This window comes from Anopheles funestus, chromosome 2RL, assembly GCF_943734845.2.
Source record: "Anopheles funestus chromosome 2RL, idAnoFuneDA-416_04, whole genome shotgun sequence".
NCBI lineage: Eukaryota > Metazoa > Arthropoda > Insecta > Diptera > Culicidae > Anopheles > Anopheles funestus.
The window spans coordinates 101,037,743-101,050,892 of NC_064598.1; the positions used below are offsets into that span (position 1 = coordinate 101,037,743).

General features: G+C 43.6%; 1 protein-coding gene across 9 annotated transcripts in view; it reads right to left on the reverse strand.

Moving 5' to 3' along the window:
- Positions 1–13,150, reverse strand: part of LOC125763795 (rap guanine nucleotide exchange factor 2) — a 34,874-nt gene that overhangs the window by 16,972 nt on the left and 4,752 nt on the right. For 4 of the 9 annotated variants that reach the window (XM_049427317.1, XM_049427321.1, XM_049427322.1 and 1 more), the window contains exon 2: positions 8,548–9,877. In XM_049427317.1, the coding sequence (XP_049283274.1) occupies positions 8,548–9,078 (531 nt within the window). In that variant the 5' untranslated portion in view covers positions 9,079–9,877. Of the gene's footprint in view, positions 1–8,547; positions 9,878–10,243; positions 10,712–10,791; positions 10,981–13,150 lie in introns of those variants that run through there. The other 5 variants (XM_049427324.1, XM_049427325.1, XM_049427316.1 and 2 more) reach the window with 3 other exon arrangements.

A 13,150-nucleotide genomic window follows, 5' to 3' on the forward strand; every position in this document is an offset into this window, starting at 1 on the left:
TAACGAAACACACAAGCACAATTTATGAGAAGTCATTATCAGAAGAGCATAGACCAAAAAAGAAACATAAAATCGAATCGTGACAGAATGAATCACCAACCAGCCAGCATCACAGAGAGCATCAGCGGGATGAACTGGTACGTATCTTTCAGTCGAACTGGGAAGCAAGTTGTATTCATTAAGGGCCCTTAAACCATAGGCGTCTTTTGAATACCATTCCCTTCCCTCTCTTCCTGCTGCTTTCTGACGCATGTCTAATCTACATGATAGACGACTCTAGAGTCTATGTCTTAGCGGTATTGTGGTTGCTCCTTTGAACAACGTGCAGCGAAGTCAATAGACATTAACCGACCGAAAAAGAAACACTGGGAAGAGATGTAGGGATTGTAAGGGGTAAAAAAGTGGTATGGAATGCATGTGATGCATGCACTTAAAAAGTACTCCGATAAAACCAGACGCGTTCCATCATCTTCCAGCACGGACCATTAACCCCAAACTCTCCCCGGAGCGTGGTGGTGGCGGTGCTTTGATTTGGTTTTATTCACATTTTTCTACATCAGATTTTTTTTTATTTCTATGCCTGTGAATATAAAACGAAACACAGCAATTACTTACCATCCCGAGTAGAAACATCTTTGCAGGAAAGTTCCCCCGTAGTGGACTGAATATTGTCGATATAGGAGGAAGACATTTTGTATTCGAGTTTGAATCAAACACCAAAAACACCGAAAGAAACTTTGGAGGGTGGAAAATATAAAGCAAGCTAATTAGGAAGGCTTGGAAAGATCCGCTATTTCTAACGCTACTACTAGCATCTGTTCTCTCTCTATTACATCATTGGCTATTAATTTTCCAACTGTGAAAATAGCAACCAAAAACAAGCGAGCGAAGAGCAAGATGTGGCAAGAAATTACAGAATGATTCCCGACCATTTCCTGAGGTTTGATCGCTCTTGGTTGGGCAAATCCCAAAATGACTATCTAGTTGTCGAGTGAAAGTTTATAGTGGGCCTTCACCACTTGACTGCTTTAACAAAGCTCACCGAACAGGAACTCCGGAAGCATGCCCACTTGACAACCACTTGGGATGGATATTTCTTTGAGGTCTTTGAGGAACCAAACTTTTTCGCCTTTACACCGTTACAGATCGAACGGTAAGAGGAACTCACACTTCTCCGAATGTTCGGATAAGGCGAAGATCAGGCGAAAGGCGAATCACAAGAAGCTACTGTCGCTGCCGGCGCGAGCTGCAGCTCAATTGGACACTTAATGTAATTGATGCTATTCAGTGTGCTACTGTGTCCGTCTGCATCCCGCTGGAACGACCCTCTGGTTCCAGCGCGTTGGTGGAAGAATTCCGAAACATCCAACAATACAGCAAAACAGCTACAACATACATCGTTCGGGTGATCTTTTCCTACAATTTTCCTTTTGACTCCCCGCTACTGCCCACGTGTCTGCCGCCCCTGCTCCATCCAGAGATCGCTTGTTCAAAAACGTTATGAAACAAATTTGTACGCGCTTGAACAACAATGGTGGAAAGAGATTTTTCTCCGCCTGTTTTTGGAAGATCTTTCCACCGTTTTCGCTATTGTATGCGACCACACAAATGTCAAGTAACAACTTGGTGGGAGGAAGAAATTGAAATAAGGCAACTGAAATGAGGAACAAGAGCTTGTCACCACCCATAAAGCATAAGGCTCTCTCATGTGTCAACCACCCATCATCATCATCATCATCGTCAAACTCAACATATTATATGCCACACACTGTTTGCCCTTGCCGACACGATGCACGACAAATCGTTTAAGCAATGAACAATGGTTTTTATGCACAAAGCCGTTTTGTTCTGTGCCTTTACTTCTCACTTTAAATGTGGACAATTTCTTTACTGCCCTTTTTGATCTTTTTTTTGAGGTAGTTTACTGCTGCAGGTGGAGGTTAAATTGAAACACTAGAAACATGGGTTTTGTATGTCTCCATTCAGCATGTCACACAGAAACCTGACATTTCCACTTACAATGTAATTATTCAATTTGCGAGTCAAGGGTCACATCGAGTTAATTTGAGTTGCGTTGTATTAAGGCTTTACATAACGCTTAAAAGTCATGTAAAACATAATACAAAAGGAAGAAAATAAACTTGAAAATCATTTTAAAAATAAACACACCTAACAAACAAACAAATCCAGTTCATCGACCGTATTTATAATGTGGAACAATCTATTGATTGATCAGATGCAACTTTGTGTACGATTTTTTTCATTGCGACCTACTACTTCTTTCCCTCTTTCAAGTGACCACGTTTCGCCACTCCAAATACAAAACGGTGTCACAACATTTAACCCGCACCCTCCCACGGAAGAAGTTTAACCCTAAACCACACCCCCGCGCACCCCTTACCAACCCACCAAAAACTAGTAACAAACGTAGAAAAGAAAAACGGAAACAACACATGTCCAGCACCGGCAATAGCGCAATCATCTCCTTTTCATTCCTCCCTCTCCTGTACTCGGTGCAGTTCAATAGGCTCTTTAATGAGGCTGCTGTTCCACTGAGCTACATTCACACCGGACCAACAATCTGTCCCCAACAGAGACCAGCGAAACTCCCTACTGTTGTTGTAGCAGCAGCATAACGAAACACAAACACAAAAAAAACGGAACGGTCGAAGGTGTATGGCCTCACCTATTTGCAAAACATTTCCGGATCGACAAATGGAATTGTTAACACGCCCGTGGCACTGTGTGATGGGTTGAGTCGGATCGGTCCAGATATCTTCGTTTTCATTCCCTTTTTCTCCCCCCTTCTCCGGATGCTACCGTGGACAGGGCCCAGATGATGTCCAATCATCAGCCTGTGGTATGTCTCTTTCCATCTCCGTTTGGTTTGTTGTGTTTTTTTTTTGCTCTCTGTCTAGATGACATAGTTCACTCATCTATGCTGAAGACTTCCGGAGCGGCAAAACCACCCGTGGGGGCCGGTGGTTCATGCCGGACGGAATAAAGCAATTTCCAACCCCGGTCTGTTGCGTTCCTCTGCTGTACCGGCGTGATTAAGATGAAAATAAAATCGATTTAAACTCTTAATCGAATCAGAGAAGATGAGTTTCAATCGGTTCCATAGCATATCTGGAAGACACGTTTCTAGCGTGATAAATGGGAACTTCTAGACAACAGGGAAAGTGGTTTTATGAACTTCTACAGTGATTTTTTTTAACAAAACTTGATTGAAGCGTTTACGTTTATTGCATGAAAAGATTGTTAAGTAAAAAAAGTTAAGAAAGTTCAGCAAATAACGCTAAAATTCATTGAAAACAACAAGTGACTTTAGAACACAACATCATTATTTATTTGTAGAAAAAATGTTGCTACATGGCAACATATAATACAATGGAATGCCGATTATCCGTGCTCATCGAGACTCGGCCCCTGCCGGATAAGCGAATATCACGGATAATAGGCACAACTCTTTTTATTGATAAATATTAGTGTTTAGTGTGTTAGTAGTTAATATGTCAATTCGCCTTTGGAACTGTCATTTCCGAGCTGCACGGATAATGCGACAGCCGGATAAAAGGTACCCGGATAATCGGCTCTTCACTGTACATACGTTGAAGATAAGTTGTACTACGTGACCCACTCACTTCAAGCAAGCGTCGTGTAACACTTCTTACCACAATGAATGTTTAGATTTCGTTTAAAGCAGCACGAATTGAAACCTTTACCATTTGCTACATGCTGCAAGTCCCACAGAGCTCGTTCCAGCTTCCGTTCGCATCGCTTTACTGCTTGATTTACACACGTCCCGACTGCACAAAACCCGGCTGCATAATGTTTATTCATGGCTTTTGTATAATCATACCATACCGCCATGGCACGCGCCTTGCGATGCACCTTCTGCTTCTTTATCTGGCCCAGACAATGAATAAAGACCGCATAGAATGGACAGCACGAAAGAAAAAACCCTCTTCGAGGTGGTCAGTGAGTTAGTTTGATAGCCAGCCAGTCAGTCAGTCCGTATGGGCCCGAAAGGGAGAGAAAATAGCTACCCGTAGCTGCTGTAGCTGCTGGCACACATTGGATCGTTATTAGAGACCACGCTTCACACCGGGGCCCCCGTATACGTGCGTGCGTGCGTACATGCAGCCACGAGTTGGTCTACCAAGCACTGGAGAGCACGAAACGTTACGCTAATCAAACGGCCGTGGCAGATGGCAGTGCGCGGGTTACCAGTGTGTCTAGCGATTGACAAAAGCAGGAAGTAGAAGCACCAGCAGTGGCAGTCTTCAGGCCATCAATTTGTGACGAGATAACACGCGTGGAAATCTGCCTCGCCCTGGGTGGGAAGGCACGCACAGACACACATGCGCGCGTTGTGCGCCAAAACGCCACACCCCTGGCGAAGAAATAGCTTCGGTGTGGAGAAAGTTACGACGAAACCGATCAACCATCAATCCATCCATTGTACGCGTTTTGTAATGTACCATCATACCATGAGCAGCATACACGATGCATGATTCAATATGTAAATAAGATAATTTTATTCTAATGATATAGGTCAAACGAATGGAATGGAAATACAGTAGAATGTCGATTATACGGGGGGCGGATTAACCGGCGGACGGATTAACCGTGCGTCGAAAATTGACAGCTGTTCAACCGTGGTGAACGTTTGTACTGAAGTCAGGTTGGTTAAAACTATTAAAATCGTCGATAAACGATATTTTTTAAATGATTTAATTTACGTTCTAAACTTTAATTGTTATTTGATAATAATTTGCTTGATCCAGAATATTTTTTAGGATCAAAAGGATCACCATAGTATATGTAGTATATAGACGCTTTATCTAGATACATAAATGGACTTGACATTTTAGGGACTATTATCCGTGGAAATCGATTAACCGGCATCATTCCCATCCCGAGCACCCCGGATAATCGACGTTCTATTGTATCTAGCAAGAAATTTGCGATAAATAATAGAACAAGACACAGTAATTGTTAAATAAATAAAACTACTGTGAGAGCCATTATAATAAGACATAATATTGCACAACTGAGAATCAAAACGGCATGTGAATGAACAAAAATGTCGGTATATAAAACCAAACGCCATAAATGGTTGTATAACAACGGTGGTCGTTGAAATTAAGAACCGGAAGTCATAAAAATTCATCTCACACAATTGACGGTGCAGTTGGAACCAATGTTACGAACTACATATACGAGCCTTATAACATTATGCTTTTTTGGCCATTAAAAAGACACAACATAAAGCGTACGCAAATTCCCCGTTTCGCAATATATCGGACATACGGTCGCACGGGGGAGGGGGAAACTAAAATAATAGCAATAATAATAACGGCCCCAAACATCAAACATCAAACAACCCACCCAATCATTGATCGGCAGCACCCCACACACGTCAGCAATGCTGGTGAAGAATTATGTGGCAGTAGTCGCTGTTGCTTTGCCATCGTTCGTATATTCGTCGTTATTCACCTTTGGCTACTACCAACCAATAAAACACCGAAACGTGGTATCTTCACTTTCACTACCCACCGTCGATTTGGGGAGCGGTTTTTGGGGAGATTCGTCCAACCGGGGAGGGTTGAGTTTTACCTGCCACGAAAAAAAAATCATTCCCCCCCTCACACGTTGCAGCAGTGCGTTACTGTTGTCGATGATCATGATGATGATGATGATGCAATCGATCATTACTAACAAGGAACTCATTTGCAAAGCCTCCCAGCTGTGCTGAGTCCAGCGAAAGAGAGGGGGGCGATTGGAAAGCATAAAACCATGATGCATGATTATAGTGTTGTGTAATCGATGGAATATAACGCCAACCCTCCAACCCCACCAATAAATAAGAAAGGCCTTTCTTTTCCAGTCAATGCATATAAATTTGCGGCACCACAAAGCGAAGTGAGAGAAATGAATTATTGATCAAAAAAAAATTTCACGCATTGGAAAATTGTTAGTATTTTACTATTGTATAATATTAAAAATAGTCTATTTCATTTCTTATATTTTTCAAACTAATCATCAACATACAGTATTAAAAACATTAAGCAAAAACAAAACAAGACTCACTTTCTCATTAGAGAAAGAAAGAAAAAAAAGCCAAACAACACAACTAAACAGGAAAATCACACTAAACAGCAGCTGACAAAAAGTCAACAGCACAACACGTACATGGGCACATCATTAAAAGCTATTTACTTTTCCATCCCGGTGGGATTTTTCTCTAGTGCTTCATTAAGTGCCCGGTCTCGCAAGGGACATTAGCGAAGATGTTTTCTCCCTCCATGTCACGCTTTTTAATAGGCACACCGATTAATGTCTCCCGAAACATTGGATGTCATATGGTCCCGTGTGCAAAGGCTCCAAGTGTTAAAACCCAAGTTTCTTCGACTTGGATGCTCAAGTGCCGGAAAGACGCTATAAAAAAAACTATGTGAAATTAGTATAGAAATAGTTGTTCTGCAGTGGATTCATTCTTACAGAAGATTAATGTCGAAAGCATTTGGAAAGGATAATATAAAGGAGAAACAACAGACTCGGCACAATATCCTTCCTATTGGACGTGGTATTGTTATCAAGAACATACACTAATCCTTTGTTGAAGAAGCAACATAAGACGACAGAATCAGACAACGATCCTTTTCATGCGACAAGAAACTTTTTCTTTGAGAAGGCGGAAGATACTTCCTGCCCCTATTGTACCTCCTTCACAATGCAATGCGTCTAAGCGTCAATTGCACCGATTTGCAAAACTTTGTGGAAAAACCACAAGCAACTTTCCGCAAGTAGATGAAGTTGACATCATCGGGACGATTTCATTCTTTATCTAGCCTTGAAATTCCGATAAAGATCGTACCCCTCATCGATTATTCCCGTCACGAATTTGAATCCAGAAGAAGAGAGTTCGGTGTCCAGCAACATTCCTCGTCCGATTAGATCATTCCGGTTTGTCCGATGCTATGCAAACATATTTCTGCGCCGTTACACGGGTGCCATTGAAATTTAAATTAGCCTAATGCTTCTATCATACTGCAGACGACAACAGTCAACAGTCCACAGGGAGAATCAAACCTTTTAGCGTGCGTATGTGGATAACCTTCCCAAATAGGATAGCATACAAAGAACAGTGGATGAGTCGCGTCCCCCTGGGTTGTTGGGTGGGCAATAAATCAAACAATTCACCAGCACAATATATGGTGCTCCATACTGTAGGGAGGATACTGTCCATTCGGTCGCAATTTTTCCATCAAACAGAACCGCTTCACCCGGCATCCCGGCGAGGGTTGCACCCGCGGTCCAGAACCAGGCCACCTGATGTCAATCGCGATGCTGTGCCGACAACACCAGATGGCATACAGCATAACCATAATCAAGCCGATTGTGTGTGTTTACGCGCGTCGTCTCATCCAACGGCTTGATTATGACTTGATCCCTGGAGGCAGATTAATCCCATCTGCATTACTGTCTGGTACTGGTACTGCACGGGCGTACACATTAAAGCGCAACGGCAACTAGCTACTGGTCGTTGGATTGGTTGGATGATCTCGCGCGGGGTTGTTGTTATTAAATCCGATTCCCCTGTTTTCCGTGTGCTAGGCAAGTTGTGCATGGTAAAATAATTTATCCACCAACCGTAACAGCACAAACCAGCAACCGAAACGGAACTCTCGCGCAAATGGGTAGGAGCAAGTGACCGGGTCCCGGGGAGTCTCTTGCCATTCGCCGAACCGTAGGTACAAGGAAGGATGAAAAGTAGCACCAGCCATGTGGCATTAGTCGCGCGGTTGTTCGCGGTTTGATGACGTCCGTTTGGTTACATATTTTTTTTCGCTTTTCAACGGGGTAGGAAACCCTATCGGCGCACCGCATGAAAACAACCCTCTGGACAGGGGGTGGGAGGAAGCAGAGGATGGAGGATGATTGGATATTGAAGTGCAGCGTAACAAGATTAGCATTATGCATCAACCGCTACGACGACAACTGGCCCGTCCCGGAAAGGGGTGGAAAAACTGTCAATTTTAGGTGGGATTTTACAGTGAAAGCGGAGGACACATCGATAAGGAGAACCCGCCGACCGTTGATGATGAACGGTTCCGTTCGGTAGTTACTTTCAACCGACGAGGAAAACACTTGCCTTGCAAGTTAGCAATCTTTTCGGTTCCGCTTCGAAGCCAGTAATGATTGAATTGCTGTGACAATTTCATGTCGCATTCGAGTAGCAAACAAAAAAGAGATAATATTTCTTAAATGGCTTAATACAACAGAACCGTTTATGTATACAGACATTCTTTACAACTCTATTTTCATATTTTACATAAACATTACATTTTGAGTCCATCTCGCAAGTAAAATCCAGATAAAGGTTATTATTTGAAATATTGTTCCTATGTGCCCGATTGTTCCTAATGTGATAAATATAGAAAAATAGCCCTCACACGCACAGGTTGTGCCCTCTTTTCATAGGGAAACTTTGTACGACTTCCTTCCTTTCCAAAACAAAAAAAAAAACTAGTAACTTACCGAACTAGTGTGCTTCAGACGGTGCATGTTCGCGTGCTTGGTGCTGTTGCTGGTGACCGCCGTACTGGTCGTGCCGGTTGCATGGTTGCTGCCGACGGGCCCACCACCACCCAGACTGTTGCCGATGCTGCCGGTGCTACTGTTGACGCTCGCCAGCGCGACGACGGCGGCACCGGCCTGCAGATGATGGCCAGAACTCAACGATGACGTACCTCGGGGTGGTGGTGCCGGTGCAGCCGTCGGAACTGGGCCACTGCCACCTCCAGCGACTGGCCCTTCACCAGCGCCACCAGCAAGCGTTTCGCCAATACCGGCCGTGGTTGCAATGCCGTGATGCTGCTGCTGTTCACCTGCAACACGCCTCAGGTGTTGCTGCTGCAGATGATGATTGCTGTGAGCAGGATGCTGCTGCTGCTGCTGCTGTTGATGATGAAGATGCTGCTGGTGATGGTGCTGGTGCTGGTGCAGGAGCGGGCTATGGTTGGCCGTGGCCTGTTCCGATGGACTAATTGGCAATTTTCTATCGGTCATTTATTACCTATTATTTTTAGAAAATTCACTTTTCCAACAAACAACTCTATAACGCTATGTGCATGACTTGCCCGGGTTTGTACACCGCCTACACACACAGACACACACACACACGCTCCTACTTAACACTTTCTCCGATTATTTTTGTTTTATGTTCCGTGTAGCCGTGTGTTTTGTTATGGCTCGTATTACTCTATCGTTATATCGCACAATCGCAGGGAGAAACCGGTCATAAAATGCAATACACATACACACAGCGCAGACACTTCAAGCTTCCACTGCACTTCCTTCACATATCGGAGCGAGGTAGCATACACATCTAACGCAACGGTAGAGCCATTGTGAGGCAGCAATCATTTTGCACCGAACACAACTGCTTGATGCACCGAGAACGAGCAAACTCTTGCTGTTAGCCAACAAACTTCATCCTTTGCCTGAATGGCGGGTAAAGAATGCGCAAAACCGCGACGATAACACATTGCTTTCCACAAGATGGTGACAAACTCAGCATACGCACGCACTATAAACGCTTCCACCACACAGGGCAGAGGATCACCATCCTGCCAACGGTTACAATCTTATTTCACCTTTGCTTCCGGTGAGCTTTCCCGGTGAGGCATTATGCCGGACACACTAAAACACTTGGCGGATGTGCGCACGCTTTGCCCGCTGCTGTAGGCGGAAAAGCTCGATTGCTTCCGTACGGTGTGTGTTATCAATTTTCCTTCACCCACTAAAACTCGTCAACTTGTAATCGAATATCAATCGCTTGGCGGCACGCTCCTGAACGATGATAAACCTACAATGGAAAAGAAACAAAATAATGATACCTGTCCATCAGTACACTGGACGGTTTACTGGAATTTCTTCGTTTTACATGCACCCCCTGAAGGGTGTAGGGCCTTGTTTCTATGCGCCCTTTTGCAAAGAAGAAATAATTGCGGGTGTGGAAAATCTAACCACCATCTCGTTTATTCTGTCTCTCTCTCCCTCTCTCTTTCTCTGTGATGCTGGGTACGAGCATGGTGGTAGGGGAATTCCTTTTGCACCCGTGGAATCCGGTCGTTAAGGCATTGCGGTTCCAAGAGCTCGCGAACTTAAATGATATGCATTATAGAATGGGAACAGGTTTTTTTTTTTCATTCTGCGGGTGTCGGACGCTCACACTGCTCACGATCTCTCACGATGCCGCGAACGTTCGATTAGGTATTAAATTTTCCTTTTTGCTGCCATTCGCTCTATTGTGCTTCTCGGTGCCTTTCTAGCAAAACGGCCAACATTGGAGGCTTACCAGCAAGACCTATACTGCGGTGCACTTGTTGCAACCACTAGCCTGCCAGCCAGCCAGCTAGTTCGAAGGTTAACATTAAATGCAATTTAGCTACGGTTTGGATCGATCCGTTCGCTTTGCGCTTCACACTGAGGGGGTATGGGTCCCGTTCCGTTCGATTGTATAGATTTGTGTTAACGGGTAACGGGTATTTGCACGGTTTTCCACCACCACACGTTGTGGAAACATTTTCCAACTACACAAGTGGTTCAAGTAGTGCGATCGTTCCGATCGCTTCCGGTAGCTTGTACTATAATGCGTACATTCCAATGCTTTCAGAAGCGGCAGTCAGCTTTAAAGTTCCTAAAATAGAAAGAAAACAGAGAAATGTACATTAGATAAAAGCACACTTGAAAACGGTTTTGCTGGAAGTCAAGAATAACTTGTAAATCTTGTTTGTTTGTGCACTTTAACATATTTGAAAACATGAATACATCATTTCTAAATCTTAATTTAGCTGAGAATAGTTATTTTGAAAAACACCACCCAGAACAGGGAAACTACAACTGTGCAACCTTGCGCACTGTGCTAAGCCCAATGTTCCTTTCTCAATTGCAGCATCAATGGGGACCAGGCTAAATTGAAGCAAATGGATTTAAATTACCCGCTTTGTATCTGTGTCCACCATCATCTGGGCTGGGTGCAACATTTCCTGGGTTTCCACGGCAAATGTGCCCGTAGAAGAAGACGAGGGTGTTTCATTATATGCTTGCACACGTATATGAATATTGCTGTGTACTGCGCCGATGGATAGTTACTTCAATGTCATCCTACTGTTGGCCTCTCACACAGTATGAAACTGGGAAATTCCACAATTTCTTGGAAAATGGTCCTGAGAACTAACCATAAACTTTTGATGCATGCAGCTTTCGGCATCTGTTTTTTTTGGGAATTTATTTTTGCTCTTTACGTACGCAAAGGTAATTGCTGAATTATTCTTCAGAAGGGGTCGGCAAACATTGAAGAAAATTGTTTAAACATCGGCTCAAAAACGTCTCTGAAGCTTTCCATTGCTTGATACATGCAAAAGGTGATCTTTAGATATGCTCATGCATTAAAAAGTCCACCGAACAGCCATAGTTAACCTCGGTTTTGAATGGATTCGATTGCGAATGTCCACATCTACCCATTTCTTTACGACCTTGATACGAAACATCCGCACAAAGCGGATCAGGAGACAGAAAGGTACGAATGGCTTTATTGCACACATTTCTATGGCCAATTTCTCTTCATTTTCCACACCACGAAACCTTTCGCTGCAAGACCACGGCTAGTTGCAAACGCATTAGGAGACCTAACCCGTTTCACTCTCTTCACACATTTGTTTTACTTTGAGGTAAAACGTGTGCGTCGGTGTGCAGGAAGGAGTTAAGTTGATTGATGCCTTTCGACCGTCATGAAGACTTTCGTCGTGGCGTTTGTTTGGCAGAGGACACACTATAGATCGCTTAGGGGGCACGCAGCACTTCTCGGCTACATACAAACACTCTCACGAAACGAACAAAAAGCACACCCAACTGCAAGCAACAACAAAAAATAGTAAAAGAAACCAACTCTTTTCCTCAAACTCGCACCGAAAAACTTCGTTGCATCGCAAAAAGGCGGGAGAAAGTAGCGAAAGATGTAATAATGCGAGTTTGTCTGAGGATCTGGGTGTGGGTGGGACGTCGTCTGCGTCATCAGCATCACCATCAACGGTGCGTGTTGTTGTCGCTGGCGCTTTCGTCTCACGACTAGTTTACCCTACGCAAACAGTTCATCATGTTGTCATGTTTTCGCCTCACATCGTGAGGAACCGATTACGCGAGCACAAGCAATATCGTGTCCATGAATTTCAAGCCTGTGGAACGCGTCCGGAACTGGCTAACATCCCGGAACGCTCTAAATATCTTCCAAAAAATTTCAATATCCCGTTTGTTACATGTTCTCTTACTTTTGAAGCCTCTTTTTCTGGAATATTGCCTTTTGGGCGGGAGATCTCTTGACTCCTCTTGACACGGATTCCCTATAACCCTCCGAAGTCAGACGAGGGCAACAAAGAGGCACTAAATTGCAGACGAGCATCACAGAAAAAAATAGGGAAGCGATAATGATGAAGCCCTCCTCCTTTTCTTTCATGGTTCCAATCGTGGTTACTGCTAAATCCCTGTAAATTATTCCCAGCCTATTGATGAGCTTGAATGTTTCCTGACGCCATATGTAATAATAGGTGGTAATCGATTTTCATAACTGTGCGATTTTTTGTACTACTGCAATTGCTGTCCACTCTAGCAGAAGAAGCTTCTCTATCGGGCTGTTGTTTTGCGTCACCCAGCTGATAAAGTGACCGGCGGATGACTAAACTTGTGAAACTGTTTCTGAGTTCCAGAGCGTACTTCTTTGCTGCGATCGAGAACGATCAAGAATGTATGCCGTGACTTCATGTTTGTATGGTGAGGGATTTTTTTTTCCTGAGCGATTATGACTACAGAGAGATTAGAAAATTGTTTGTCATGATTCTATTGGGTTTTTATCAAATTTGTACTATATGTTGAAAGGAAGCATGGACATGAACAGTTTATGATCAGAAGGTATGTTCGCATGCAATCGATTGGAAACTCTTTGAAATGCAATCATAATCGTAAATCTTAAAAGCTCGTATCAAAAAATTAACATATGCTCCGGACGATCCTAAAATACAGATTAGACCATCCAAAAGCTCCTCAATGGTGAAATGCTAGGTCCAGATCAGATTGGTGTAAA